We start from the raw sequence: 27,556 nt of genomic DNA on the forward strand, positions 1-27,556 counted from the left end.
TTTGATAGAACACAAGGACTGCAGAGCACATGGCTCTTAACTTGAGGGAGGATCATGCCAAGATGGCAGAGCACAGGCCACAGTGACCACCCGCCTTCAGCTTCCTGGGGGCTCCTGGATTCCGGGCATCTGTGCCACCCAGTCTGCTAAGGTCACACATTTCTGGACAGCCTTTGCTTTGAGCTGGTGGGGCTCCCTACGGCAGCCCTTTCCAAGTCCCCACAGTCACCTGCACGCTCTGCTCAAGTCAGATGAGGTTCTGCTGGCTGGGTTTTCCTCATGGCCTCTGCGGAGCAAAGACGGATCTCACAGGACCACAGTTTGATGGCATTTGTAAAAATCTGTTTAACCTCTCACTGATGTTAATCCTCTCTGGACCAAGTGACGCATCCTGCTCAGCACCTGTTGGTCAGGATCAGTCAGCACCAGCCTCGGGACCTGCCCCGTGCATGCATCCAGAGTGGGCAGCTTAGCAGTGTGGATGTGGCCTGCCTTGCTGGTCCTAAGGAGGGGCTTGCAGGAGAGTGTGGTGGCACCTACCTATGATCCGAACTGCAGAGCCAGGAGGATCATGAGTCCCAGACCAGCCTGGGCAACTCAGCAAGACCATGTCAGAATAAAACATAAAAAGGCTGGAGTGTAGCTCAGTGACAGAGTGATTGCCTCGTCTGCCTGAGCCCCGGGGCGCGTCCCTAGTACTGCAGAGAGAGGTGGGGGAGGGAGGTGTGCATGCAGTGGTGATGGGTCCCTCTTCTCCTCTGTGAGTAGAAGGTGAGGAGGTTAGGAAAAGCCAGGGGCATGGGGGGACGTCTTGGCAAAGACCCCTGCTGCTGGTTTGCTGACTCCAGGGCTGGAGCAAGGATGCCTCGCCCTGTGCAGTGGTCAGAACAGCAGAGATGGACTTCCAGCTGCCAAGGACTGCTACATCTCCAGGCCTCAGAGCCCTGTCCTGTGCACTGTGAGGCCTCCTCCCTGGGGCTCACACTTGGTGAAGCTATGGCCTAGTGTCCAGTGGTCCTCCATCCCTGAATGGCAGCCTGGGACCTCTGCCCACCAGAGCCATGGCCCCAAAGCCCCCCAGGCCAACCAGGCACCCAGATCCCCAAGGAATGAATGTTCCCCTCTGGTACTGACGGCGGCCAGATGCACAGAGCCTGGGGCAGGGCTGAGCGCCTGCCCGAAGCTGTGCTGAGCCGTGTCTTTCAGGCCCCACGCTGTTCTTCCCCGCTGGCTCTCTTACTCTTTCCTAGAGCCAAGAGCTGTTTAGAAATATTAAACTCCAAGGTCAACAATTTTATTCATGCCCACAAAAATGTCTCTTCCCTCACACAGCCACAAAGAATGTGAGCCATTCCGCCCACAGCCTGGCGGCCTCCCTTGCACCTCGGATGCCAAGCAGCTTCTCCCCAGGCTGCACCGTGAGTGGGCAGGCCCTGGTCAAGCCTCTGCCCTCAGGTTGGGGGACCCTCTTGGCAGCCCCCTGCTCTTCGGAGCTGGGCTTGCAGGTGTGACTCCCTGAGCTCAGCTGTGGAGGGTTTGCTGAGTCCTCTTCCTGGGGGCCTCACACCCGGTGTCTGGGGTCCTCCAGGCTCTCCCTGCAGGCTGAGGGGTGGCCAGTGTCCAGTGGTCCTCCATGTCTTGTCATATTGGGGCTCCATCCCTGACTCCCCAAAGCTGGCCTCAGGGTCTCAGCCAAGAGAAGCTTCACTGCAGGCAGGTGTGGGGCTTCTGCTCTGGGCTTTCCTCCCACCTGTCCAGGGTGGGCGCACTGAATGGCTCAGGTGGCAGGAGTTGTGAGTGCACCCCTTTCCGTTTCACAAAACTTGAAAATTATGAAACCTGATCTACATGCAGAAAAAGTGCTGGATGAAGCTGTGCCAGGCCTGGGCCCTGCAGGAGTCTGCTGCCCGTGAGCTGGCCCTTTCTGGAGGCCAGGATGCCCATAGCTGGGGCTGTGCTGGGCTTCAGGCTCGTGAGGTTGCTCACAGGGTCACCAGCGGGCAGCTCTTCATCCTCACTTCTCAGTGTCGCAGGTGAAGCCTGGCGGAGGCAGGGCTGTCTCTGGGGGTGTGCTCTGCGAGCAGCTGCTGCAGCTGTTGCCTGTGTGTGGTGTGCTCCTGCTGGGCCCGGACGACACTCCCGCTCATGAGACTGGTTGTGACTTGTCAGAGTTGGGCTTCTGCCGTCTCTGGGCTGCAGGGCCTCGCTGTTGATTTACCAAAATGCCGATACTCAGTGTGGCTGCCGTTCGTCTTCCTCCTCCTGCCCAGCACAGTGCCACGTGCAGCCCTTAGCCATGGGGCCTGCTCAGGCCTCCTGCCCATTTCCTTGTTGGGTGGTTATTCTCCTGATGGACTTGCAGGAAGTCGTGATCCATTCTGGATGAGAGCCCTGTGTTCCTGTGGGTCCCTAGAATCTTCTAGCAGAGCTTGCAACCTTCCTTCACATTCACATGCACAAGCAACCCACAGTCCTGCGAATCATGGAGGAGGCACATCACCCTTGGCTTTAAAGCAGTGGATTCAAGAGGGTGGCTTTGCCGCAGGCAGGGGGCTGCAGGGGATGGAGGGGAGCAGGGTCTGCAGACACTCCCATGGTCACACGCGAGTGAGTCATCAGAGGCTGCCTGGCACCTTTGGGTGGAGGGGTGGCTCTAATGGCCCTGTGCACAGGACGGAACGTGAAAGGACAGAGTCCCGGACATCCTGGAAGAGACGAACTGCACACAGTGCAGGCTGTTCCTTAAGGAAAGAGAAACTCTGGAATAAACCCAGACCCCGAAGTCAGCACCCAGCTCCGGTGCTGTCCGAACCCAAGGTGCAGAGAGCCACGTGATTGGCAGCCAGAGAAGGGGCCGCAGGGTCTGGCCAGCCAAGGTTTCTGCTGTGTTTGGCAGGAGGTGGAGGCCTGGCGCCCACGGAGCCTGAGAAAGCGTCAGGAAGTGGGGGTGTCACGCCCGAGGAGGGCAGGGAAAGGCCCAGGCTTGTCCCTGTGGGTCCAGCAGGGTCCAGCCGCAGAGACAGCTTTCCTTCTCCTTGTTGTGCCCCTTGACTCCTGGAGAGAAGGAGGGCTGGCTGGGCGGACGCTCCCTGGGGACATTCCGTGCAGGCCTTCCAGAACCGCCTCCAGGACAGAGGGAAACCACCAGCGCCCTGGGACCCGGCAGCGCCAGGGCTGGAGGGGCCCACCGAGGGGCCCACCCCTGGCTCCAGGGCCCCCACAGGCCATCTCCCCACGCCTCTCGGGGCTGGCTCCTGGCTCCCGGCTCCCTGCTGTGGGGCGAGGTGAGTCCCGTTCAGCCAGCCTGCAGATGGTGTCCATGCCCGAAACCGGGCTCTTGTGCCCAGTGGACAGCCTGGGCACTGTCCCACGGCTTCAAGCCTGGCCTGACTCTCCTCAGCCTGCCAGCCACCTACTGTCTGGAGCCAGTGCAGAGCAGGGCTCAGGGTCATCTGTGATGCAAGGGGTCCAATGTCCAGCTGGTGCTGCCAGTGTGTGAGCCGAAGGCGGCCGTGCCCTGGAGGGCCAGCTGCCCCCAGCTTGGCACTCAGCTGGGCTTCGCTGTTTATGAAGGTGGCCTCATTCTTGACTTGGGCCTCCGTGGGGGTCCAGCAGTGACGGGATCCTGGCAGAGGGATGCGGCCTGGGGCGTGAGCCTCTGCTGGGTCCTCCCCTGGGCCTAGGAGGGGCAGCGGCCCACTGGCGTCTCCTTGCCCTCTTGCGGCTCCAGGTCCTCTAGGCAGCAGCCTCCCCGGAGGCCAGGACCGAGTTGGTGCGTTTCCGGAGGTGGCTTCCCAGGCAGCGATGACCCGGCCTCTCCTTGGCGGCTGGCTCCTCCACTCCTCACTGACAGCTGGGGACCGAGGCCAGAAGCAGGTGGGCCAGCTCAGGGCGGGCACAGGGGTGGGTGGCTCCTGCCCCTGCAGGCCACCTGGCAGGCGCAGGCCCCAGAAACTCTGTGCGGTGGCTGATGCCCACGTCAAGCAGATCTGTCCCCTTCACAGAGGACAAACCCAGGCTCCCGGAGGCACGGAGCACTGCAGAGCGGCCAGCCTCAAAGCCCACTGCCCCCAGGGCCGGACAACCTCACAGAGCAGAAGATGGTCAACACAGGGTTAAAAAGGTCTCTGTAAATATTTTATTTCCCATATTTTAGAGTCAGAAAGAAGCGGGTGGTAATAAAAATAATAGAGAATTATGTTCTTCAAGTCTGCTTCTCTGTGACTGCTGGCCCTCCCCGGGCCCACCCTGTGGCCAGCTCCCAAGGGGCGGCTCAGCCCCCACCAGTCCCCTATTCACAGCTATGTCACAAGGAGTGGCCCCAGGGAGAGTGCGCAGGGGGCGGGGCGGTGCTGCTCCAGGGCCGGCCTCCCACTCCTGCCTCCTGGACGAAGGCCGGGCTCTTCCCAGAGGGGTCCTGCCGCAGCCTAGGGTGCGGCCAGCTCCACCGGAGGACAGGAGTGCGAGGTGATGTCGCTGTGCTTGTAGGCAGCCTCATCCAGGTCCAAGGGCCTCCGGTTGACCTCCAGCGTCATGCAGCCACGGTAGAAGGCTGTGACGGGTGCCGAAGTCACTGGCACATCTGGGCAGGGGGGCGACAAGCACATCGGTGGTGAGAGCCAGGCCCAGGAAGGCCCAGCGCATCTCCCTGGGGCGCGGCGCCAAGCGGACACAAAGCCGGCTGATCCTCGGCGCCCTCACACCCAGAGGGGCCACCACACTGTGGGCACCCAGTGGCCTCCGGGAAGCCTCACTGCTGGAAACCCAGAGGAGCTGTGTCTGGCCACCAGGACAGAAGTCCGGCTGATGCTGCCAGACAGGGCCCCAGCAGAGCCACCGTCCTCTCTCTGCCACTCTCCTGGCTCTGGAAGGGGCTGGCAGCCATGTCGGTGGCCAACAGTGGCAGGTGACCAGCAGGGTGTGGGTGGTGGCCTGGCACACTTCCCAGAGCCTGCCTGGCCTCCCGCTGGGCCTTGGCCGGCTGGGATCTGGGAGGAGGCTCCCCAGAGCTGCAGGGCGGCCGGGCGAGCTCGGGCCTGCCTGGGCCCCCCGTCAGGAGGTGGCAGCTGAGGCCGAGAGCCAGGCCGCAGTCCCTCTCCCTCCAGAGCCAAAGCTCCCCGCAGCAGCAGCCTGGACTGGGGAAGCAGGGCCCAGGGACACAGCCGTCCTCCCAGAACGCCAAGGAAGCCCACCTGGCAGCCCCCCCACGAAGGTGAGCACGGAGCCCTGCAGGTGCCTCTCCAGGGTGGCCAGCCTCTCCTGCAGCTGGGCAGCACCCACTTCACTCTGGCCCTTGGTGCCGTCCACCTCCAGAGTGACCTTGCCATCCTTCAGGGACACGGTGACCATGTGCTCCTGCCCGTCACACACCTTGATCTCCATCAGGGCCAGGGCAACATCCTCAACTGCCAGGACCACCAGCTGTGGGGACACCGAGGGAGGGTCAGGGTGACGTGGGAGTGCAGGGGTCACATGGGTCAGGTAGCCACGGGGCCCCACTGCTCTGGTACTCCTCCAAGACCCCAGCAGGCCAAGGTCCCGGGCAGTGTACGAGGCCGCCACCCACACCCTGCTGGTCATCCACCACTGTGGGCCACTGACGGTGGCCACCAGCCCCTCCCACGTCCAGCAGGGGTAGCCGCAGGCCCTAGCTGGCTCATGCAGACCCAGGCACGTCTGTGGCCCCGAGGTGTGAGGGGCTCATAGCCCTGCGTCACGTGACCCACTCCCACTGGAGTGAAGAGAGGCCAGCTGGGAGGTGAGAGGCAATCGCAGGGCAACCCCTGGCCAGCCATGGGGGACAGCTGAGCGGCTTCCCAGGGCCCCTGGTGCCTCAGGGTGGGGACGTGGGTCTGGCTGTGGGCTCCCAGCCCCGTGGGTGCCTGTGCTGGGTGGAAGGGCTCTGTGCCCCGGGCCCTTCACAGCCCCTGGTGTGGGGGCCTGCTGGTGGGGCGCTTGCTGTTTATCCCAGGTGCTGGGAGCCGGGTGCAAGCAATGGTGTGTGGCCGCGGCCCTCTTGGGGCACAGGCCGAGTCTATTACTGTTGAGTGCACACAGCAGGAGCGCTGGGCCCGGGGGCAGCTTTGGACAGGAGCCCTCTCTTCTGGCCCATGTTCTCTGTGGACGGGGGAGAGGAGGGTCTATTCCCAGGGCAGGAATGGTGCTGCCCTGCAGGGTCTGCCCTGATCGGCCTGGGGCAGCTGGCCACACTACCCTCAACACCAGTGTGGGGGACACACCCCAGGCCCAGTGCCACCCAGTGCTGGCCTGGGAGCACACTGTCCCTCCAGCCGACTTGGCCAGCCACAGTCTGCCTTCCAGTCGTGTGGAGGTGGCCACGTGCAGCTGTGGTCCGCCAAGCGCAAGCGCCCACCTGGATCCAGTGCTCAGGTCCTGGGAGAGGCCGGGGCTGGGACCCCTCCCCAGGTGGGTGTTCCCAGGCTCTGGGTGCTGGGGCTGCGCTGGCAGAGGCGCCGCCTACCTGTTTCTTGAGCTTCTTGGTGGAGTGGTAGTCCACCAGGGCCACGGAGAGTGGCACCGTGTGGTCCTGGCCCACCAGCGCCATCAGCACACCCGTGTCAGTCGCTGGGCGGACGCGAGCCACCACTTCTACTTCCCAGGTCGTCTCCGTCCAGGCATCCGGGGATGTCCGCGCTGCGATGAGAGTCGCGCATTACAAGGCGGCACAGACGTCCGCCTGAGTGAGTGGCGGCTGGACAGAGCGCGAGCCTGCGGGGGACGCTGCGACGCCTGCTCTCGGCAGAGGAGGCGCTGCCTGGCCCCGAGGAAGTGGGAGCACGCCGTGGCATGAGCCCGAGGACCCTGCTGTCCTGGCCATGGCCCCGTCTGGGCAGCCGTGGAGAGGCCTGTGTAGGGGTGGCCGCCCCTGCCACACACATTCTCCCCTGGGGGGCCTGGTTTCCAGGTCGGAGGGCCTCACGCTGACTTCATCCACACGCACACTGCCAGTCTCACGCGAGGCCATGGTCAGCTCTGGACACACTTGGCTAGAGAGGCGGGTCCAGGCTGTCTGGGCCCCTAGACCCTCTGTGACTGGGCGTTGGAGACCTTGTCCTCTGGCCCTTGTGTTTAGACCTCACCTAGAGCTGCAGACTTCTGGGGGCACCTGGGAAGGGGTCCTGCCTCCTGCCCCCTCCAACCGAGGCCCAGTGCTGCCCCTGGATCTTGTCAGCCTCTGGCTCTCAGCCCTCAGGGTGCGTGAGGAAATGCACAGGAACTGGGAAGGGCAGGAGGGGGCTTGCTGTTTATGAGCAGGAAGGGACCAGGAGGCCTGAGCCTGCAGTACCCTGTCGGGGCCCTCCACTGGGCCAGCGCTGGCCGTCCCTCGGGGTCTGTCCTCGGCACAGGGCCTCTGACCTGAGGTCTAGGGACCTAGCCTGCCCCAGCTGACTGTGGTGCACCAAGAGATCTGCCCCACTTCAGAGGTGCCAAGGGCTTCTGGCCTCCACCTCTGCCTTGTGGCCATCCTTGGCCTCTCCCTGGCTGCAGCACCACCAGCCCAGCCCGATGGACAGAATGTCCAGAACCCGCTCCCATGGACACAGATTATGTGGGTGCCCACAGGCCCCAGGGCTCTCCTGCCTTGCCACAGCCCACCCTTCTGGAAGGCGTCCACACAGCCTGCCCCTGAGGAGGGCAGCATCTTCCTGCCCGGCTCTCCCGGGGCTGAGGGCAAGTCTCCCTGTGGCCTAGTTCTGCTGCCGAGGCTCAGGGCGCTGGGGTGGCCCTGCTCCTCCCTGCCACACCCCCGTGTTCCTCCTCTGAGCCCCAAGCAGCTGTCTTCCTGGGGTAGCCCCGGCTGCCTCCAGACACCCCACACCCCTCAGGCCGCTGAGTGGGGGCCAGGTGGGCCAGGAGCCTCTCCATCCTGGATGCAGGGAGCTCTTCCTGCCCAGGACCCCACACCATCCCACACGGGCCTGCTCTGGACCTCCTGCTGTCTCCCCCACAGAGTGGTGCGACAGGTGGCCACCTGGGCCCACCTGTGCTGGCCTGTGCCTTCGAGGGAGGCCTGGCCTGCCTGGTGGTCCCCTGGAATCCCGTCAGGGGTGTGAGGCCCCGCCACGGCCCTTCCATGGGTGTGACCTACCGTAGCTGAGGCTGTAGAAGGCAAACCCGCTCCCCGGGAAGAAAGAGCCCCGCTCCGCCGCGGAGAAGCACTGCATCTTGGAGCTCGCCTTCACCGTCTCCTGGAGGCTGCTGTCCTCCCCGCCAAGCCAGTTCCAGCTCCGCAGGCAGCCGTCCAGGCGGGGGTTGATCTGGAAAGACAGGCCCCGTGGCGCACCCGTCACGGGAGGCTCCTCCTGACGCGGGGGAGGTCTCGGTGAGCTAGGGGCGCCACCTGGGGGCTCCTTCAGAAGGGCTCTTCACGTCAGGAAAGGCTGAGTCCCTGTGTCCAGCAGCAGGCCTCCCGGGGGCCAGGCAGGTTGGGGCCAGCCCCGCTCTGCCATGTGGAGGCCTCCAGGGTCTGCACACAGGAGCCACCAGCCTGGTACGCAGAGCCTGGTGCGCGGTCTCCAGCCGACCGCAGGCCTGGCCACAGGTCTGATGTGCTGTGCCCAGGCGGGGCATCCCAGGATCGACCCTCCAGGATGGGCATCGGTGCCTATGCCACCCGGGTGACAGGCCTGTTTCCTGTGCAGAGTGGACATCCCACCCCCAAACCCAGAGTCCCAGCCAGAAACCTCGGCGGGCTGCGATGGAGACCCAGGAGGGGTGAGAAGAGGCAGGACTGAAAGTAGAACCAGCCCTGGAGTGCGCTCAGAGTTGTCCAAGGGCTCATCTTTCTGTTAAAAGCGACTGCAGTGTCCGAGGACCGTCACACCACACCTTGTCGCCAGTGCGGATGGAGGCTCAGGGAGGCTCAGACGGAGGTGGTGAGGTCCGGCTCAGCCCCGGGCCGACCTGGGGCCTCGGCCTTCTCTGGGCCCTCACCTGGCTCGGCCCTGGCCCTGAGCACCCCGGCACCTCCCCGGCAGCGAGTGGCAGCACTCACGGGCTGGACGAGGTCCTTCTCCTGGAAGGGAATACCTCCCACGGTGAGGTTCAGGTGGTACAGGCCTCTCTGCAGCTGGAAGAGATCCCCGGCCACCGCTATCTTCATGACGGCATCCTTGTTGACCTTGACCACCAGGTTCCCTTCCAGTTCTTCAACGGAGATCTGAGGGAGACCAGTGCTGTGAGGGCAGGTGTGAGCAGCCCTTGGGCCAGCCCGCGTGGCCTGACCCAGGGAGCCCCACCTCCCGAGACGAGGCCCAGGTCCGGGCCAGCCCCTGCGCCCGGGGACAGAAGGCACAGGGGCATGTGGGTCAGCACTGCACACTGAGGGAAGGGGCTGACCTCCAACACCTTCAGGACAGCAGATTTCCAGAGACCCAGGGAGGCCATGTCGTTGGGGGGAGCTCCATGTGGCAGGGACAGGGACCATGCCTGCCGGCTACTGCAGACAGCCCCTTCAGGGCCCAGCCAGGCTGAGCCAGGGGACACCTCTGCAGCTAGCAGGACACTCTCTCCTCTGGATGTTCTCAGTGTCTTGTGACTCCAGACACTGCAGTGCAGGGAGATGGCCTTTGGTGGTGGCGTGGCTGTATGGGGACACTCCTGACCACTGCGGGAACCTGACTTTGGCCAAACACAGAGCCAGAGCCAAACGGAACCCTAAAGCAATCTCAAAGTTCCAACTCTTCTTGTTGCAGGAGAACTCAACAGCATGAGCCTACAGCTCAGGGTCCCCATGCTGTGAACAGCAGGGAACTGGGCCGGCACAGTGGCCTCAGACCTGCACGCCCTCCTGCACAGCCTGCCTAGCTGCACTGCATCCAGGAAAACCCCAGGCTCCTGGGTGTGCTCCGGCCCCTGGGTGTCCACTCATTCTCAGCTTCCAGTCTGCAGGATGTCCCACCCCCGTGGCCCACGTGTGGTTCCAAGTCCTAAGTCCCCTCTGGCCACACTTGGCCCTGGATTCGCCCTGAGCCACTCTTCTCTGCACCTGGGGGTTCTGCCTGGAGCTCAGGCAGGGTGCTGCCCAGGGATGGCCTGCCCTGACCGCCCTCCCCACGTCAGCTCCCTGGCCTCCTGGTCTCCTACGTGTCAGGCTGTCCTCCCGGCTGGCCTGTGTGGTTGAAGGGGCAGAGCATTTTTTTTATTTCTAAATCCCTAACAGCTAATCAGTGTCTGGCATGGATTGAATGCTGAATGGACAAATAAGTTCTTCCTCTGAAACTTCCCATGCAGAGAAGCCTTAAGTCTGTGTCTGTGCACACTGGACTGCGTCCTCTGGGGACCATGCTTCCCCTCTGGCTGAGGTGGAAATGTTGGGCCCTGTGGAAAGGGCAGGACCATGCAGGCCTCCTGCAGCTGCCCTGCTCCCGAGTGGCTGTCAGGGCATGCCATGTGAGATCGAGGACTGTCCCAGAGGCCACTCCAGCATGCGTTCCCACTGGGCCACTGTCCTTGGGCCTGTCCCCATGCTGTGTGGCATGTGGGCCACCCTCCCTGGAATGGCCTCCTTTCTGGCTTAGGTCTCTGTGCTGGGAATGCCCTTCCGGCTACTCTAAGGATGGGAGGGGACCAGGACATGACTTGGCAGGTGGGAATGTGAGCAGATGTCTGCAGGGCTCTGTCTGTGGAGGCCGGGGCGGAATTTTCCACTTGCTTCACTTCTAGGGAAAAGGAGGTTTTTCTGTTTCTCTGCCCTCTGGTTAGCTCCAGGCCTGCTTTACTGAAGAGCATCTCGCTCACGACCTGGGATACGGGGTCTGCTGGCCAGGTGGGTCCATGTGGGCCTGGGAGTGGAAACTCTCTGTGCAGGCCCTGCGAGGGCTCCCCTGGACTGGTGTCAGGAGTGAAGGCCAGAACCAGGGGCAGAAGGGCAGTACAGCCAAGGGCACCCAGAATGGGACTTGGGCTTGTGGGCAAATTAAGCCAGGCCATCTTCTGTGAGCATTGAGCAGCCCTGGCCTTCGTCCCTTGCTGTGGTTGTCCCCTGGACTCTGGCCACCGTGCCTGTATGAGACCTCTGAGGGCCTCATGTGAGGTGAACAGGGCCCCTGAGTGGTACAGTGAGCCCCAGCGTGTGTACCCTAATCCTAATCCTAACCCTAACCCTAACCCTAAGGGGCATGGGGCTCTATCTGTGGGCATCTGTCACCTGCCCAGAACCAGGGGTACCCTTGAACGAGCCCATGCACACTGGCCCAGGAGAGTCCCGGCAGCCCCACTCACAGTCTGCCACATGCCATGGTTGATGACAGGCCCGCTGCTGGTGACACGGCCGACACCGTTGTAGCGAAGCTGCAGTTCCAACCTGCCGGCCCGCAGCCCCAGTACCACCCAGGTGCTGTCCCTACGGCCTCCAGCAAAGAAGAGGACCCCTTCAGGGTCAAAGGTCCGGAAGTCAAACTCAGCCACCAGCCTGCGCAGACCGAGACAGAACAGAGAGGTGTGGGCCACCTAGCACTGGGCAGCAGCAACCAGAGGCTGCACCAGCCTTGGCCGTGGCTCCTCCAGGACCCTGGGCGGCTCTGCTCTCCCGGGAGCCCCACCATCAGCACCGGCCTCCTCACCTGGTGGGCTGCAGCCTCTTGAATCGCAGTCTGACCACAGGGGTCCCACTGAACATGCGGCCCAGATACAAGGACTTCACGCTCTTGGCCATGCTGAAGGGCACACAAGGCAAGATGTCCTGCCGCCAGGGGAGGGCACATCAGGAGGGCTGCCCTGTGGCTCCCAGGGACCTGGCTGCCCACACCCGCCTCTGCCTCCCTGACTCTGAGATCCCAGAGCCTGTTATAGCCTGATGCAGGCTCCAGGGAGGAGCAGAGCTGCTGGTCACTGCCTCCACCCGGTGCGGCCCTGTGCTGTCCCAGGTTCCCCGTGGCTCTGCTTGTCTAACCATGATTCACCTGGAGGGTCTCGTGGCTGTTCTGGAGAACACTCGCTACCGTCAACTCCACACAGACTGGCTTCACCCACACCCAGAGCACAGGGCAAGGAGCGCCTGGCTGGCTGCCAGCTGCCCGCGCAGGGAGCACAGGCACCCACCCACGTTGCAGGGTGGAGCCAGCCGCAGAGCCAGAGACGCTGCCTCAAGTCCTGGAGCCGCACAGGCTGGCCAGCGAGAGCCGGGTTGCTATGGAAATTCCATCAACACGGCCAAACCCCACATGGCATGGAGCTCTACCCATAGCTCTGGGGATCCCGGAGCCCTAGGCCAAAGCCCTGGCTCTGGAAGCCTTCTGCAGACCCCATCACGCCTACCTCGCAGGTGTCCATGTCCGGGGACAGCTTGAGCCCTCCGCGCCCGTTGCAGTGGCACGTGTAGCTGCCGGGAGTGTTGACACAGATCTGCTCGCAGCGGCCCTGCCAGCACTCGTCCACATCTGCCAGCCAAGAGTCACACGGCGGTGTGGGGACAGCTCCAGACCATGCCAGCCCCCGTGTAGCGCGCGGGTGGGGGGACGTCCCATGTGTCTCACCAGGCGAGTGCCCAACAGCAGCCTGCTACTCCTCCCCAGAGCGGCCTCCTCTTACGAGCAAGCAAAGGCTGTGGCTGTCTGAGGAAGGTGCTCGGCCACACCACGGCTGCTCAGGCCACCAGGCCCAGCTGGTGCAACCAGGGGCCCAGGAGACTGAGGGACGCTGGAGGGCCAGACTGCAGCAGAGGGCAGCAGGGAGTGCTGTGGGGCTGGGCCCACTGGTCAGCTCACTCTGGCTGTCCAGTCCCCACATGGGTTCCGGAGCTGCCCAGCAGGGGCCAGGGTTCCTCAAGGTTGCCAGAGAGGAGTGACAGTAGAGTCGGCCTCACAGCTGTGTGCCCAGGACATGCTGGGCCTCCACAGTGAGGGGCACCACCTTGCTGGCCAGCCTTCACACCGTGAGCTGACTCCAGCCTCATAGACAGTCCAAGCTCAGGGTCTCTGCTCTTTATCTGTGGCAGGCTGCTGGAGGGTGGGCATGTATGTGCCATGGCATGTGCTGGAGTGCAAGCACAGTGCACTTGCATATGTGAGTCCATGTGTATGCACGTATGTTTGTGTGCTAACTCACATACACATGAGTATTATGTGCACACACACATGTGGGCATATACTCACATGCATGTTCAAGCACATGAATGTGTGACTGTTGTGTGTACATGTGCATGCAAGCTTATGTGTGCAAGCATGTTTGTGTGCATTTTTGTGCACACATAAACTTGTGTGTGTGCATGCATGTAGGTATGTACGAGTGTATGTTTGAGTGCATGCACAATGTGTAGATGTGCATGTGCATGGGTGAGCCACCACATGTGTTCACATGCACATATTTTATGAAAGCACGTATGTGTACACATGTCATCTGCATGTTAGTGAGCATGCATGAGTGTCTCCATGGTGTATGTCCATGTGTGCACACATGCATGCGTGTGCATGCCGTGTGGCATGTGCAAATTTGATTGTGCCCATGTATGTTCCCATGCATAGAGTGTACGTATGTAAGCATGTTTGTCAACAGTGCCTGCATGCATGCACGTGTGTATGCATACATGTGTGGGTTGCACTGTGGTGTAAGTAGCCACTAGGGAACGTGAGGGTCAGTTCCACAGTCCTCTTCATTGCAGGAGGTGTCCTGGCCTTTTTCCAACCCTCTGTTGGTGGAGGTTTCCTAGAACCCTGGACTGAAGTCTGTTACCAATGAAGCCTGTGCTCAGGCAGTGACTGACCCCTGTCTCTGGGCTCAGGGACGGAGGAGGAGGAGCCCATGGGGTACCTTGGCAGGCCTTCTCCTGGGAGCTGTACACGTAGCCCTCGTCACAGAGGCAGGAGTAGGAGCCTGGCAGGTTCCTGCAGCGCGTCTCCCCGCAGGCATCTGGGTCTGCACACTCGTCTATGTCTGCAAGCAAAGTCAGTGAGGCCAGGCTGTGCAGAGGAGCCTGGGTCAGCTGCAGCCAGCTGCTGGGCAGACAGGTGGGAGGAGCCCCAGACACTGAGGAGGAGGACAGAGTCGGGGAGGGCACAGCCACCAAGGGTCGGCCAGCCCAGCGTCCATGTGGAGCGCTCCCCCCACGCTGGGCCACATTAGCCACGTCAGACATCCGAGTTAAGAATCCACCTCGTGACCAGGTATCCTCAATTTGCTTCTAAAGCACAGGATAGAGCCGTGGCAAGGAGCCCTAGGGCTCCAGGTATGAGGAGGAGGGAGGAGGGGAAGGCCGGCCTGGCCCTCGGTCATCTGTGTAGGGATGGCCTCTGGTTGTAAGGGACAGCAACTAAGGGGTGAAATGAAAACTTCTCAGAACAGACGATGGGAACGGTGTCCCCTGTCTGATGGGACGCTCTCCAGCTCTTGACGCTGACCCCACCCGAGGCTACCAGGATCCAACCGTCCACCACACAGGCAGCTGTGCCCCTCATCCTGGGCAAGTCCAGGAGCTCAGGGGCACCTTGGGTACCTCTGGATCCAGGGACAGGGCAAGGTCGCCCCTGCAAGGTGGGGTGCTGCTCCTCTCTCTGTAGCCTAGGGTGCCAGGGGTGGCAGGGTGCATGCCTTTGAAGTGACTTTCTGGGGTGTCCTCAGGGCACCCTGCTCTGGCTTTAGACCTCCAGGAGCCTCAGGCTGACGGAAGCAGGGACAGGAGTAGGGAGGCTGAGCTGCCTCTGCTTCCTCAGGACAGGGCCGAGGGGGCCAGAGAGACGCGTGGGTGGGACCCGGGGCCTACAGCACTGCCTGAGCTCCCTGCATGGCCACCTGTCCAGCCTGGACCCTGGGAGCTACACTGCAGGCCAGATCTTGGGGAATGGGTGGTCTGGAGCCCCTCTGTGATCTGCGTTCTGCGGCTACTGGCCTCTGAGTGACGCCCGCCTCCTCCCGAGCCGGGGTTGTGGTGGGGCCCGGCCACGCCTCACCTTGGCAGGTCCTGTTGTCCGAGGCGAGCGCAAAGCCACTGTGGCAGGCGCAGTAGAAGCTGCCTGGCTTGTTGTGGCAGACCTGGCTGCAACCCCCATTCTGCTGGCTGCACTCGTCCACATCTGGCAGGACAGAGAGAAGGGCGGAGGTGTACAGACCCCCACACTCCACCATGCCGCCCTGGGAGCAGGAGGGTGCAGGGGACCGGAGCAGCCATTGGGGCAACAGCTATAGATCAGCTCCAAGGGCTCCAGCTGCATGCAGGAGAGGGTCAGAGGCCAAAATTTGCCATGGCCAGTGCCTGAGGGTGGACACTGCCCCACACCACAAGGCCCACGGGGCCACCAGGCCAGGTCCCATTTGGAACACCCCATCCCAGTCTCTGCCAGCATCCACACGTCGCCCGGCTGAGGCCACATGCCGCTTGGCTGTGTGGGGTGGTGGGCCACACACCTCTTCTTCCTCCAGCCCTGCTCCCAGAGGGGCCACCCAGCTCCCTGTGTCCCCAGGAGCTCCAGGAAGCCTCAGGTGACCACACCCCAGGGCCTCTCCCTCAGGATACTGTGGGGAGGGAACCCACCGGGGCAGGACCCCAGGACAGACTCTGGCTCCCCTGAGCCTCCATGGTGGGCATGGTCAGAGGGCAGCGCAGCTGTGGTCAGAGGGCCCCACCCGGCCTCCGGAGGTGGTGGGCTCTTACCTTGATCACACAGCCGGCCGCCCCAGCCAGCTTGGCACAGGCAGAAGAAGTTGCCCATGAGATCCTGGCAGATTTGGGTTCCCTCTTTGTCACAAGGGTTTGGGGTGCACTGGTCAGGCAGGTCTGAGTTGAGACACAGACAGAAAGTCTTGAGAGGTTCCCACAAGCCCCGGAGCCAGGGGACAGTGGCTGGAGCTTCTGGTGTGCCCCCCAGTGGAGCTCCGAGGGGCTGCTGGGCAGATGTGGCTGCCAAGAGGGTCTCCAGCTCAGGGCAGGAGCAGGTGTAGGAGCTCCCAGTCCTGGGGGCTCTAGGAATTGGCAGAGGCCCTGAGAGGCCAAGGAGCAGGAGCTGAGGCCTCTCGGCGCCCCCGGAGCAGGGCCCCCAGCCCCTGCCAACCCTAGGGTATTCCACCTGCCCCACCAGGGCCAGGCTGCCCTGGGCAGGGCAGTCATCAGCCTCTCAAGCCTTCTGTCCACAGAGCTCAGCCTCAGTGGGCACTGGCACAGGACAGAAACCCCAGACCCCAGCCCAGGCCCCACCAGCAGGAAGAGCCCCTGCCCACAGCATCTCCTGAGGCTCCAGGTCAGCAGTGCACCCAGCAGTAGGCGCAGGGTCAAGGAAACTGCACAGCTACCTCCCAGGGAGTGCCACACACAGGGAGGCTGCCCTGGCACAGATGGGCAGGAGAGCTGGCATGGGAGCCACCACGTCCTGGGGTCGGGAAGTTGGCAGAAAGGGCTATCGTCATGCCTTGGGCTCAAAGAACCCTTTCAGGGGCTGCTGGCTGAGCAGCGCACACAAGTCGGAGCCCATGCACTCTCTCCGAGACCTGGGGGGCTGCCAGGGCTCCTGTGTCCAGGTGGCCAGTGGGTTGTGGCTGTGGAGGCTCTGGGGAGTCCTGGAGGAGGGGTGCAGCATGGCAGGGCATTGGCTTTCCAGAGTCACAGCAGGGTGCTTCCTGGCCCCCCAGTGGCTTCTGCCCCAGCCTGCGGACTGGCCAGGGGGAGGCCTCCGACCAGGCCTCCTTCCATCACACAGGGCCGCTTTCCCCAGATGGACGCTGACGCTCACACTCCCTGCTTCCCCCTCCCTCCAATCGGAATGCTGGCTGGCGGGCTTCAGACACCTGGACCTGGGACGCCTTGTTCCTGCTGAGGGTGGCCATCCTCACTCCCCAGCCACCCTGAGACCACAGTCATCAGTCACCTGGCTGGCCCATCCCGCCACCCAGTCACCGTGACGTACAGCAGAGGGCAGGGCCGGCCAGTCCCTCCCCAGCACCAGCACCTGTGGCCTCCTGCAGACAGATGCTCTCCCTGGGCCCAGGTGGCTACCCAGAGCCTCTGAGCCTGGCGACAACTTCTGGTCACAGAAGGAAACAGCCTGAGTGCTCAGTGACCAGCCAATGGGGACACTGGTGACCGTTCCTCAGAAGGAGATGACACCAGAGGTCCTGGCTCCTTTTCCCATGGGTGGATGGCCCACAAGTCAGGCAGCAGGGTCGAGGCTGTGGGGGCTGCGCTGTCTCTGGGCTTCTCTGCCCACCTGCTGCCCACTCAGGGTGGGGGCCTCCGCAGTCCACCTCCTCTGGAACAATCTCGGCAGCCAGCAGGCACCCAGGCCTGGGGCACTCATGCCAATATGTCCCTAATCCTTAAGAGGACCACAGCCTGTCCCCGGCTCCCACCTGAGCTGTGCCCAGCGGCTGCAGGGAATCTGAACGAGGTGGCAAGTGGACCTCTGGTGGCAAAGCCGCACCCCTTCAACCTGCCTCAGGCTTCCTCCGTCCCCTCTCAGGAGATGGCCTCTGCTTTGCAAAGGGCCTCTGCACCAAGTTCAAGGGCAGCCTGTTAGGACAGCAGGGCTCTGCCCACCTCTCTGTGGCCTGTGGCCACCTCAGTGGCTGGTTTTGCGAGGCCTTGGGCAGCAATGCCTTGCTTGGCTGGCTGTCTTGGGTGCAGGCCCCCTAGCCAGGCCTCCATTTCCCTCGCACACTGCAGCCGCCTGGCTGCACTCAGGGCCTCCCAGGGTAGAGCCGCGCCTGGGGTCAGGGGAGCCGAGAGCTGCCGCCTTGGTGGAGAGGCCCTGAGACGCGCCGGGTACCAGGCATGGTGGGAGGCAGGACTGTGCCCCAGTTACTCCCCGGGGCCCTGCCATGGGAGGGCAGTGGGGAGACGGTGTGCAGTTCCACTGACCCATTCGGCTGGGGTCAGGGTGACTTCTGAAGTACGTGCCTGTGACTCAGGGTGGGGGCTAGCTAACTTGGCCTTGAATTTGCCTAGGACACCATACTGCCCCTTTACAAAGTCTGTCCCTTGACAGGGGGACAGTACCAACTTCTACTGGGATGGGGCTGTTCTTAGGAGAGCCCCCCACCACGGAGCCAGCACCACACGCCTGTCTCTCCATGTCCCTCCCTCGGTCTCCAGGCAACGTAGCTCCACCCACCACCGTGTCCTGTCCCGGTTGGAAACTTATCTCCGGGATAGAAGCCAAGGTCGAGCCTCTCCCTCTGCAGGTGCCCAGCCAACTTCTGTGGGATCAGGCTGACCCGGCTGGGAAAGGCAGAGGAAGAGACACGCCTCTGCAGGGAGGATGGCTACTCGGCACCCCTGCTCTGTATGCTGGTCACCAAGCCTCGTGTGTGTTCAGAGAGAGACCGTCTCAGCCCTCCCATGTGCAGCTGCAGAGGGAATGGGAAGCAAGCAGGGACTTGGCCACACGCTCCGTCCACTGCTGGCCTTTGTTCTGGCCACGAGAAAGGAGCCTTGTTCCCCTAAGGGGGCATCCTGCATGGCTGGGCACATGGACCTCATCCTGAGCACAGTTCAACACTTGCAGGGCCTGGTGGGAGAGCTCAGCTGGAGAACCTGGAGCTGTCCATGCAAAGGTAAAGAGATGGAAACTGAGGCTCTTCCTGGCACAGAGAGAGCAGTCTGTGCTCAGGGCAGGGGCTCTGAGCTCGGCAGCTGCAGCCACTGCTGCCCTGAGAGCTGCAGCCCCTGCTCTGGACCCGGAGGCTCACCAGGAGCCCCTGCCTGTCTAGGGCTGCATCTGGACTCTGGCAGACTCAGAAATGATCTCTGAGGCTGCCGATTACGTCTAACAAGAGTGGGCGAGCAAGAACGCAGGCTCGGACATGCCCACGGACTCCAAGTAAGACTGCCAGCAAGGAACTGACAAACACAGGTGGGGCCTAGACAGTCGGGGGGCCAGGCTCACAGGGAGAGTGACCCTCCCAGGACCCGGGAGGGGCTTGGCCAGTGCTTCTGGGCAGGAGACACAGCTGTGAGGAGCACGGAGTGTGTCTGGCCAAGCCGCAGCAGAGCTCTGTCCCCCCCTAGCCAGGCCTCACGCCTGCCCCACTCCTCCAGGGCTCTTGCTGGGTGAGCAGTCTCCAGTCCCATCCAGAAAGTGTCATTGCCACTTGAACTACTGAGGGCCTCTGGGGCCGCGAAGTCATCAGCCAAAGTGGAGCACTCCACAGACACAGGAGCCAAACCTGCCTGCTGAGGTCAGGTAGCCAGAGGACAGTGAAGGAGCAGGCCCCTGTCGGGACCACCAGGCTCAACTGAGGTGGGAGCAAGGTGAGCGGTGGGAGGGGTGCCTGGGCACTCGGGGACAAGGGACACCAGGGCTCACCCTAGTGCCTATGATAATTCGCAAGTCTGGGGGTACCGCGAGACAGACTGTCACAGCAGACATGACGGGTGGATCTCCCAGGAGGCGCGGGAGGCGCAGCGGGCAGCCGGGCAGAGCAGAAGACCCTGCGTGTGCTGGACGAGCAGCCGGCCAGCAGGCAGGACGCACCCCCTCCCCACTGCACTGTCCAGACATGCTGATGCCACCTGGGGAAGTCAGAGTCTACCTGTGTGCCAGGAAGGTCGGGTGTGAGGGAAGCAGATCTGGGAAGGCCCGGCGCCCACTGCGGTCACAGAGGAGCTCAGAGCTCCTGCCCGCGGTCCCCTCACGTGCATGCTGGAGCAGGAGGAAGGAGACACTTACCGCGAACACACGCGGCGAAGTCAGGGCTTTTGCTGTATGGAGATCCATGTTTGTTGATACACTCTGCAGGAGAGAAGTGAAAGGCACGGTCACCGCCATCCTGGACAGGACGGAGCTCAGTGCGGTGCCAGGCTGCGGCAGGACACCCACTGCCCCGGTCCTGCGGCCCTCACACACCGGCTCTCGTGAGCCTGAAAGAGGAGACAGCACAGGACTTCAGCAGGCTGTCCCCGCAGAGCCACCCCGCCAGGACCCCGGCCGGAAGTCACTGTCCCAGGAGGGCTGCTCTTTCTCCTCCTCCCCAAGGGCACTGTGGCTGGTCCAGAGCCGCCTGCCCACGCCCACTCACTGCCCTCCACACTCAACACGTGCTTCTCGAGGTTCTCTGTCTCAACCATCAGCAGGGTGACCACAGGGAGCCAGCCCTCACAAACAGGGTTCTTGGGTGATAGCAGAAGTGCAGTCCTGACACCAGGAAGTGGGAGGACAGCACATCAGCCCTATTTCCAGGTGGTGGGTGGAGCTTGGCACCAAAGCAGAGAAGGGGCCTGCAAGAATCGGCTCTGCCCAAGGGTTGGCGATCGGGAGAAAACCTCGGCACGGGCGGCTCCTGCTTCCCACCTGCTTGCTCCGATTCCCACTCAGTCTTCTTTCTAGCAGCAACTTGGCCACGGGCTCCCTCCCAACCCACCTCTGTGACAGCTAGAGTAAAGTGGTCAGACTTACCTAGGTATCTGGGGTAGAAGTAGTCCTGTGGAAAGAGAAGGCAGGCGTGAGCTCCCAGGCAGCACAGAAGGTGGCCACAGTCTGGCGGGGCAGGTGTGGACGGGCGGGTCTCAAGCCCTCGAACCACAGCCCCTCCCCCGGCCTCTGCCAGGAAGGAGGCAGGAGGCAGTGAACGCTGAGCAGGGTCTGCAGGGTGACTGCAGAGCCTCAGGGCACTTGTTGGATCACTTCCAGGGGCCAGCAAATCGGGGTCACCCAGGGATACTTGGAAAGTGCCACTGGAAGTGTCTCAGGAGAAGGTACATCGAGGAGAAGATGTCCTGGGTGGAAGCAGGCTCTCCCAGGGACAGTCACCTTAGCCTGGACTCCCTGTGCCTATCAGCATCTGCACGGATCCCATCCACTGCATCTGTGAGCCAGCTCTGCCAGGGAGCCAGGGAGGCCGCTCCCGAGGGGCCTCCACCAAGTGCACGTCGAGAGGCCATGTGCATACAGTGGGCTGGCAGACGCTGGGCCGTGTGCCCGCGTGGCAGTGTGGACACTGCGTGGCAGTGTGGAGCCCACCGGAGACTCTGTCAGGTCTGTTGTGGGGCTCAAGCAGACTCCAGGACCCGGTCAGCCGGTCACAACGGCAGTTTGGCTCTCCACCTCCCAGGCTGGAGTGACCACAGAGGGACTGTGAATGGCAGTCAGGAGGGTGCGGGCGGGCTCTGCTCCTCCATGCTCCATGGAACTGCACGCCCACCCCGATGGGAGACCCCGAGGCAGGAGGTTGTGGAATCTGCTCCCGTCAGGAGCAGGGGGGGCTGGAAAGTGGAGGGTGACAGCGGCCGAGGGTCCTAGTGACAAGCAGAGCGACAGGTGCTGGGCCCAGCTCCCTCACCTCCCTCAGACCTCCCAGGTAGGCTCTGCACAGCAACCTGCTGCCTTCAGGTTGGCTCGGCCCCACACCCAGCTACTCCTGCCGCTCAGCAGGAAGCACTGCCTTCCACCCCAGGCCAAGGAACCACCTGAGCACACCATGTCCATCAGGGCCTGGGCCTCCCTGAGAGCCCCTGGTCGCGTCCATCAGAGCAGGGACGAGACAGAGCTGGTCTTGCACCAGCCCTGCAGGGCGACCAGCTGGGCCATTCTAAGGACAAGCAGACCTGGTCCTGCTGACCCCCACCTGATTGGGATGTGAGGCAGAGCTGGCCAGCCTGGGTAGGGGCTGCCCTCCAGGGGACAGTCTGCAGAGCTCCTCACAGAACTGGGCTTGTGCAGGGCTGGGAGAGAGGTGGGGCCCGCTCCTCACCCTGGCACTAACTAGGAGAAGACGCTTTCCATCCACTGTTCTAAAAAGTCCAGGAACGAGCGTGGCACCCAGGCCTGGCTTCGACCCAGCCGTCAGCCACCGGCCAAACTCTGTCCAGGGAAGAGAGAACCCCTGCCTTGCTCAGCGGCTCCTTAAAAACCATTAAGAACCTTTAGCGGTGTTTAACTCTGCAGGCGGCTGCCGGGGCCTGCCCTGCAGGCTCAAGGAGGGTGCTGGACACAATGACCTTGAAGGGCAGAGGCCTAGGACTGTGAGGCAGACCCAAGCACCTCTGTAGGCAACAGGTCCACGGCCTTTGCGTCTCCGGGTGCAGACCGGGGGGGGGGGGCTGGTGCGACTCAGAAAGAAGCCTCCAGGGGGAGCCGATCTGGAGGGGGGACCCCACCCTGGAGAGCATGACCCCCAGGACTATGCCCTCCAGGCCTGTGGCGGGAAGGCTCAGGGAGGGGACAGGCTGGAGGGAAGGTGTGGCTCAGCAACCAGGATACTGGGGAGGGAGGGAGGACCCGGAGAGGACGGGGAGAGAAAGGCCTGTATGCTATGTGCACTCGTGTGTCTGCATGTGTGTCTGCGTGTGTCAGTGTGTCTGATTCCATGTACACGCCCTGACCTGTGTTCCACGTGTCAGTATGTGTGTGTGTCTGCTTGTGTCAGTATCTGACTACAGGTGCACATCCTGTTTCTGTGTGTCAGTGTGTGCATGTGTCTATGTGTGTCACTGTGTGCATGTGTCTCTGTGTGTCAGTGTGTGCATGTCTGAATACACATGCATGTCCTGTGTTCTATGTGACAGTGTGTGCGTGTCTCTGTGTGTGTTTCAGTGTGTCTGAGTACATGTGCATGTCCTGTGTTCTACGTGACAGTGTGTGTGTGTGTCTCTGCATGTGTTTCAATGCGTGTCTGAGCACACGTGCATGTCCTGACCCTGTGTTTCCCATGTCTGTGTGTCAGTGTGTGTCTGAGTACATGTGCATGCCCTGGTTTTGTGTTCTGCATGTCTGTGTTTGGGTGCATCTGTGTGGGGGGTATGTTGGGACAGCTTTCAAGCAGGGTAGGGTGGGCATCTCAGCCTGGACATCCCCCCACGAGGTGCCTGCTTCCAAGTCTTTGGGGCGCCCTCTCTCCTCCTGCTAGAACTCCCCAGGCCACCCCAGCAACTGGGCCTGGCCTCCAGTGGTTGTCCAAGGAGAACTGGGTGCTTCCATCAGTGGAGGAGGTGACCCTCTCTGGGCTGTTCTTGAAGAATCCGCAATCTCAGGAAAAAGGTCTTTGGAAAGTAGATGCAGTTCACACAGGCCAGCTGGGCTTGGGCTTTAAAAACTGACCACACCCCAAAATCCAAGGGGAGAACTCACCACCAGCAGCAGAGAGGTGAGGAAGGCTGGGGAGAAGGGAGGGACAGGGAAGCAGAGCTCCAGGGCAGTCCCCCCAGCTGAGCAGGGGCTGCCCACCTGCCCTGCCATAAACATTGCACTTTGTATCTCAAATAAAACAAGCACTAATCAGGAACCCGCAGGGTTTCCGCCTCCAGGCGGGAATCCAAGTGCCTGGGCGGCAGCTCTGGTTGAAATCAGCCACTTGACCAGGTCCTCCGGAAGCAGAGAGATCCTATCCGGCTCGGGCTTTGGTAAGAGGAGAGTGCTGAGGACCAACGCCGCGCAGCACAGAGGAGGCAACCCCGGCCTCTGGGAGCTGGGCACCGGACCCTGGGGGAGGCTCAGTGCAGGAAGGGAGGGCAGCGCTGCAAAAGGGGAGCCAGATAAGAGGAGCGCGGGAGGGGACAAAATGGTCAGGAGGGCCAGGCTTGTCACCAGCAGGGACACACCCTAGGCCAAGGAATGCTGGCCAGACAGCCAGGAGGTGCTGCAGGAAGTGCTCAGAGGGAGGGCAGAGGTGTGGGAAGGCCAACAGCAGCACCGGAAAGGCCACTGGACTTCACTCCCAGCTGTGGGGAGAGCCCTGCAGGCCAAGTGCTGTCCCTCAGGCAGAGGAGAGAACCCAGCCAGGTCCCTGGAGATGGAGCTCCAGCTGCCCAGGCCCACACAGCCGGGGACGGAGCAACGCTCCCACTCTCCCCTCCCAAGAAGAGATCAGCTGGCCTTCCTGCCAGGAGAGGGGCCGGATGTGGGCAGGTGTGCTGGACAAGGCCTCTCACAGAGGGCCAGGACAAACTATCAGCTTCCAGCTCCCTAAATCCCTAAGTGGGCTGGCACAGGACAGGGCAGCAGGTCGACCCTGTGGGAGGGCCCTGGCCTGGCCCAGCCACTGTGCTAATCTGGCCTGGCAGGTGGTCCTCTCCTTCCTAGGCACCAGGACCCACTCTCCTCTTATCTGGACCACCCAGGAGCCCCCTTCAAAGAATGCTGAAGAGCTGTTTCCAGGCCAGACCAACCATGCCTGTGTCTCGGGAAAGCCCCAGGCTCACCAGACCTCGCAGGCCTGCCTCTGCACCCTTCCACAGGGTATGAGCAGCATGGGGTCTCAGGCCTCCGCATGGGTGTGGAGCAGAATGGGGCACAGCGGAAGGTGGACACCTGTACTGCCCAAGTCCAGCTCTGACCAGGCCCAGATCCCCCCACCACCACCCGCATCCCACCCTGCCTGAGGAAAGAGAAAGGGGGCACATCAGGCCCACATCCTGCCCGGAGCTCTGGCTCCTCCACTGGCCACCAGAGGTGCAGACAGGTAGTCTGACCATCACTGTGACAGACACAGGGCTAGCTGAGGGGACTGGAGGAGAACTCAGGTGATGGAGCATTAGCTGTGGGACAGGAGGAGAACTGGGAAATGACAGACACCTCGATGTGAACAGGGTCTGACTCCTGATAGGCCCCACGGCCAGGCCAGCAGAGGAAGGCCCGCCCACAACACAGACAGGAGTGGCACCCACGGCCCAGGCCTTGTGCCGAAGCCATGCGGCTCTGAGTACTTATTTCTTTTTCTTTTCTTTTTACACCCTTGTAAATGGAGTTATAATTAAATATAAAACCACGTCAAACCAGAGGGGCCTGACTCTGGCAAAAGCAGCTTGTCTGTCCGGGCAGCCAGGAGAAGCCGGCTCGGGCCTGTCGGGCCTGGCAAACAGGGCTGCAGAGGGCTGGGCTGGGCGGTGGCTTGGCAGGGCTCAGCTCTTGTCACCACAGACCCTGTCCCAGGTGAGGATGGGGTGAGAGGGCACTGCCCCCGTCACATAACTCCACAGTCGGGTGACGAGTGCCTGGCAGACCTGCCTCAGCCCCAGAGACCTTCTGCGAGGGGCCTGAGTCATTGTACCAGGGTTCATCATCAAAGGAAGGATAAGACAGCCAGGTCAGGAGAAGACCTGAGAACCGCTCCATCGCGGGAGGGCGGCCGCAGAGGAGGCAGCCTGCTTCTCCAGCCCTGGACGGCGTCCAGCAGTTCCAGCCGCTTCAGAAGCAAGTCTGAAGGGCTGTCCAGCCAACCGCTAGAGATGCCAGCCAAAATAAAGACCCACGTGGGCCACAGTCCCATCCTTTTATCAAATGTGGCATTTATTTTATCTCAGAATTTTTAAAAGAAAAATTCCAGCAGAGCCAAAAAGTCAGCTCTGAAATCTCCCTAACTTGGTGGCATCCCCTGACACCAGGAGGGCCACTCCAAAACCATGTGCTCTGCCCAGTGCCCATTCCTAAGTGTCCTCCACTGCTCCTGTGGGGACTCCTGTCCACCCCTGGGCTGCTGCTGCCTGGTTTCCCAAAGACATCATTCATACCAGCATGTCCTGGGCCAGGGACTGCAGAGGCCAGTCCTGGGCCCTTCCCCACTCCTCCCACCCCCCCTGTCTGTTCTCTGCACAATTCCTGAATCATATTTTTGGACCTGCTGCTGCAAGCAGTTCCAGCCCTGAGGTCTTTCAATTCCTCTTTCAGGAAAACCCTCAGGCTCTCCGGAGGAGCACCCAGATGCAGCCCCAGCCCTCACCTCCACTCCGGCTGGGGGGGGGGGGCTGCGGAAAAGGAAGTATTTAGCTTTTTAACCCTGTGTTTCTTCTACACTTTGAAAACCGGCTCCTGCTTTATCCTGAGGGAGGCCCCATCTTATTTTGAGCATTTCCTTTCACGCGCTTCTCTCAGGAGCTGCTGCAGGGCCCCAATCATATCTGGCTCCAAGACCTGCCTCCTCTCCTAAACGGAACCTGGGGTCACAGGGAAACTGGGGTGCCAGAGGGTCACCAAGGCACACTGGAAGGCTGGTGCTGTGACCCTCACCGGAAGCTTCTGGGGTCTGAGTTCTGAGGGGAGGCCGAGAGCCCTTCCACTAGGGCTCGCCAGAGCAGTAAGCACGGTCCGGGGCCCAGGTCGCAGTCCTGGGTGGAGCTTGATGAAGCTCCGGACCCCGGAGGGCTTCCGACACAGGCCCGCCCGCCCCCAGCCTGGGACGCCCCTCACCGTCTCGGGGTCGTTTTCGAACACCTCCCGGGCCTCCTCCTTGTTGCACAGCTCCTCGACGCACTCCCGCTCCAGGTGACCCTGCTTGGCCTCCTCGAAGACCTGGTAGGCACGGCGCTGCCTGGGCCGAAGGAACTGCGCGGCCTCACGCGCCCGCAGCAGCACCGCTGCCAGGGAGAGGGGGCGCGTCAACCTGCGCCCAGGGTGGGGGGCCGCGGGGTTGGGGTGCTGCGCGGGACTGCAGCGGGGCCAGGGGTGGCGAGGGCCAATGCGCGGGGATGCATCAGGAAGACTGGGGTCTGCAGAGGGCAGGGATGCCCAAGGGGCCGGGAGGCCGCGGGATGGGGGGGCAGAGGTGCCGCAGGGGGCCGGAGGCGGCGCGGGGCGGGGCAGAGTTGCTGCAGGGGGCCGCGAAGTCACTGGGGACGGAGATCAGGGGGTGGGGATGCCGCAGGGGGGCTGCTAGGGACCGCGATGCCGCAGGGGTCAGAGGTTAGGGGGCTGGGGGCCGGGATGCCAGGTGTCGCAGAGGGCCGCTGGCGCCCGCCCCGAAGGCCTGGCGGGACTCACTGTGCGCGGACTCGGAGGCCAGCAGGAGCAGCAGCAGCGCGGTGCCCAGGGCGGCGACGGGCCCGGGCGGCGGCGGCGGCATGGCGGGGCCGGGCCGGCGGGCGGCCGGGAGCGCGCGGTCAGAGCGCCCGGGAGGCCGTGGCGAGCCGCGGGCACCGCGGGGCCGTGGCTCCGGTCATCCCGTCCCGGCGGCACTGAAGGTCACATCCCGGCGGCGGCGGCGGCACCGGCGCGGGGCGAGTGGGCGGGGGCGGCGGCCGGGGCGGGGCGGCCCAGCAGCGACGCGGGCCGCGGGGCCGCGCTCGGGCTGCGTCCGCGGACGCAGGGGAAAGCAGGTCACCCGCCGCTGGCGTTCCGCGCGCTGACGGGCTCGGCGCGCGCGTCCTGGGAAAGGAGGCTCGGCGTCACCCAGACTGCGCGGCTGGGCCAGGAGGAGGAGGAAGCCGGAGCGCTCCCGCTGGACCACGTAGCCGACGCCCTCCGGTCAGCACGCCTCTTGAACCTCTCTCCGCCGCTCGGTCCCGCCGCACGGCAAAGCATCCCTTTTGGATTCTTCATTCTTGGCACATTTTCTCAAGACTGGGGTGCAGGGCGTGAGGCTGTTTCTTTTTGTCGTCTGTTTTCCATAATGATGGCTTGCAAACTCCGGGGTTTCCCAGCCCAAAGCACACTGTGCTCCGTCCCAGAGACAGGACTTTCTGTCCCTTGTCTCTGAATATTTTGCAAAGTCACAGGCAACACACACACACACACACACACACACACACACACACACACACGCCAACCCTGGCCACCACTCAGGGAGCCCTGAGGCGGACGGTAAGCCTGGCACCCCTCCAGGAGGAGGGGACCTGGAAACCAGACTGGAGAGTCCTGCTTCTGAAATCCCCACACGCGAAAGTGGTGATGAAAAGGGACAATGA

General features: G+C 62.7%; 1 protein-coding gene and 2 long non-coding RNA genes across 3 annotated transcripts; 2 read left to right on the forward strand and 1 right to left on the reverse strand.

The window, feature by feature from the left end:
* The first annotated feature begins 984 nt into the window (after positions 1–984).
* On the forward strand, positions 985–4,208 carry LOC144365234 (uncharacterized). Its single transcript, XR_013423551.1, has 2 exons — positions 985–3,876; positions 4,005–4,208. It is a non-coding gene; the product is annotated as an uncharacterized LOC144365234 (long non-coding RNA).
* On the reverse strand, positions 4,116–27,334 carry Gas6 (growth arrest specific 6). Its single transcript, XM_078016382.1, has 15 exons — positions 26,634–27,334; positions 26,064–26,230; positions 20,340–20,364; positions 19,614–19,676; positions 15,608–15,730; positions 14,907–15,029; positions 13,771–13,893; positions 12,280–12,401; positions 11,586–11,704; positions 11,245–11,434; positions 9,017–9,181; positions 8,111–8,279; positions 6,482–6,654; positions 5,193–5,421; positions 4,116–4,582 (listed from the first exon to the last, which is right to left on the reverse strand). Exons 1-15 carry the CDS (start codon positions 26,713–26,715, stop codon positions 4,428–4,430), a joined length of 2,028 nt encoding a protein of 675 aa, XP_077872508.1. The 5' UTR covers positions 26,716–27,334; the 3' UTR covers positions 4,116–4,427.
* Positions 15,724–25,158, forward strand: LOC144365235 (uncharacterized). Its single transcript, XR_013423552.1, has 2 exons — positions 15,724–18,498; positions 18,655–25,158. It is a non-coding gene; the product is annotated as an uncharacterized LOC144365235 (long non-coding RNA).
* Positions 27,335–27,556: the final 222 nt, after the last annotated feature.

Source organism: Ictidomys tridecemlineatus, chromosome 6 (genome assembly GCF_052094955.1).
Source record: "Ictidomys tridecemlineatus isolate mIctTri1 chromosome 6, mIctTri1.hap1, whole genome shotgun sequence".
Lineage (NCBI taxonomy): Eukaryota > Metazoa > Chordata > Mammalia > Rodentia > Sciuridae > Ictidomys > Ictidomys tridecemlineatus.

Coding starts and splice junctions, on each gene's coding strand:
- Gas6 (XM_078016382.1), bottom strand. CDS start 26,715: ATGCCGCCGCCGCCGCCCGGGCCCGTCGCCGCCCTGGGCACCGCGCTG. Junction 11,435..11,585: donor AAGAGGCTGCAGCCCACCAG/GTGAGGAGGCCG, acceptor CGGTCTGCGCAG/GCTGGTGGCTGAGTTTGACT. Junction 5,422..6,481: donor CCAAGAAGCTCAAGAAACAG/GTAGGCGGCGCC, acceptor GTGTCCCCACAG/CTGGTGGTCCTGGCAGTTGA.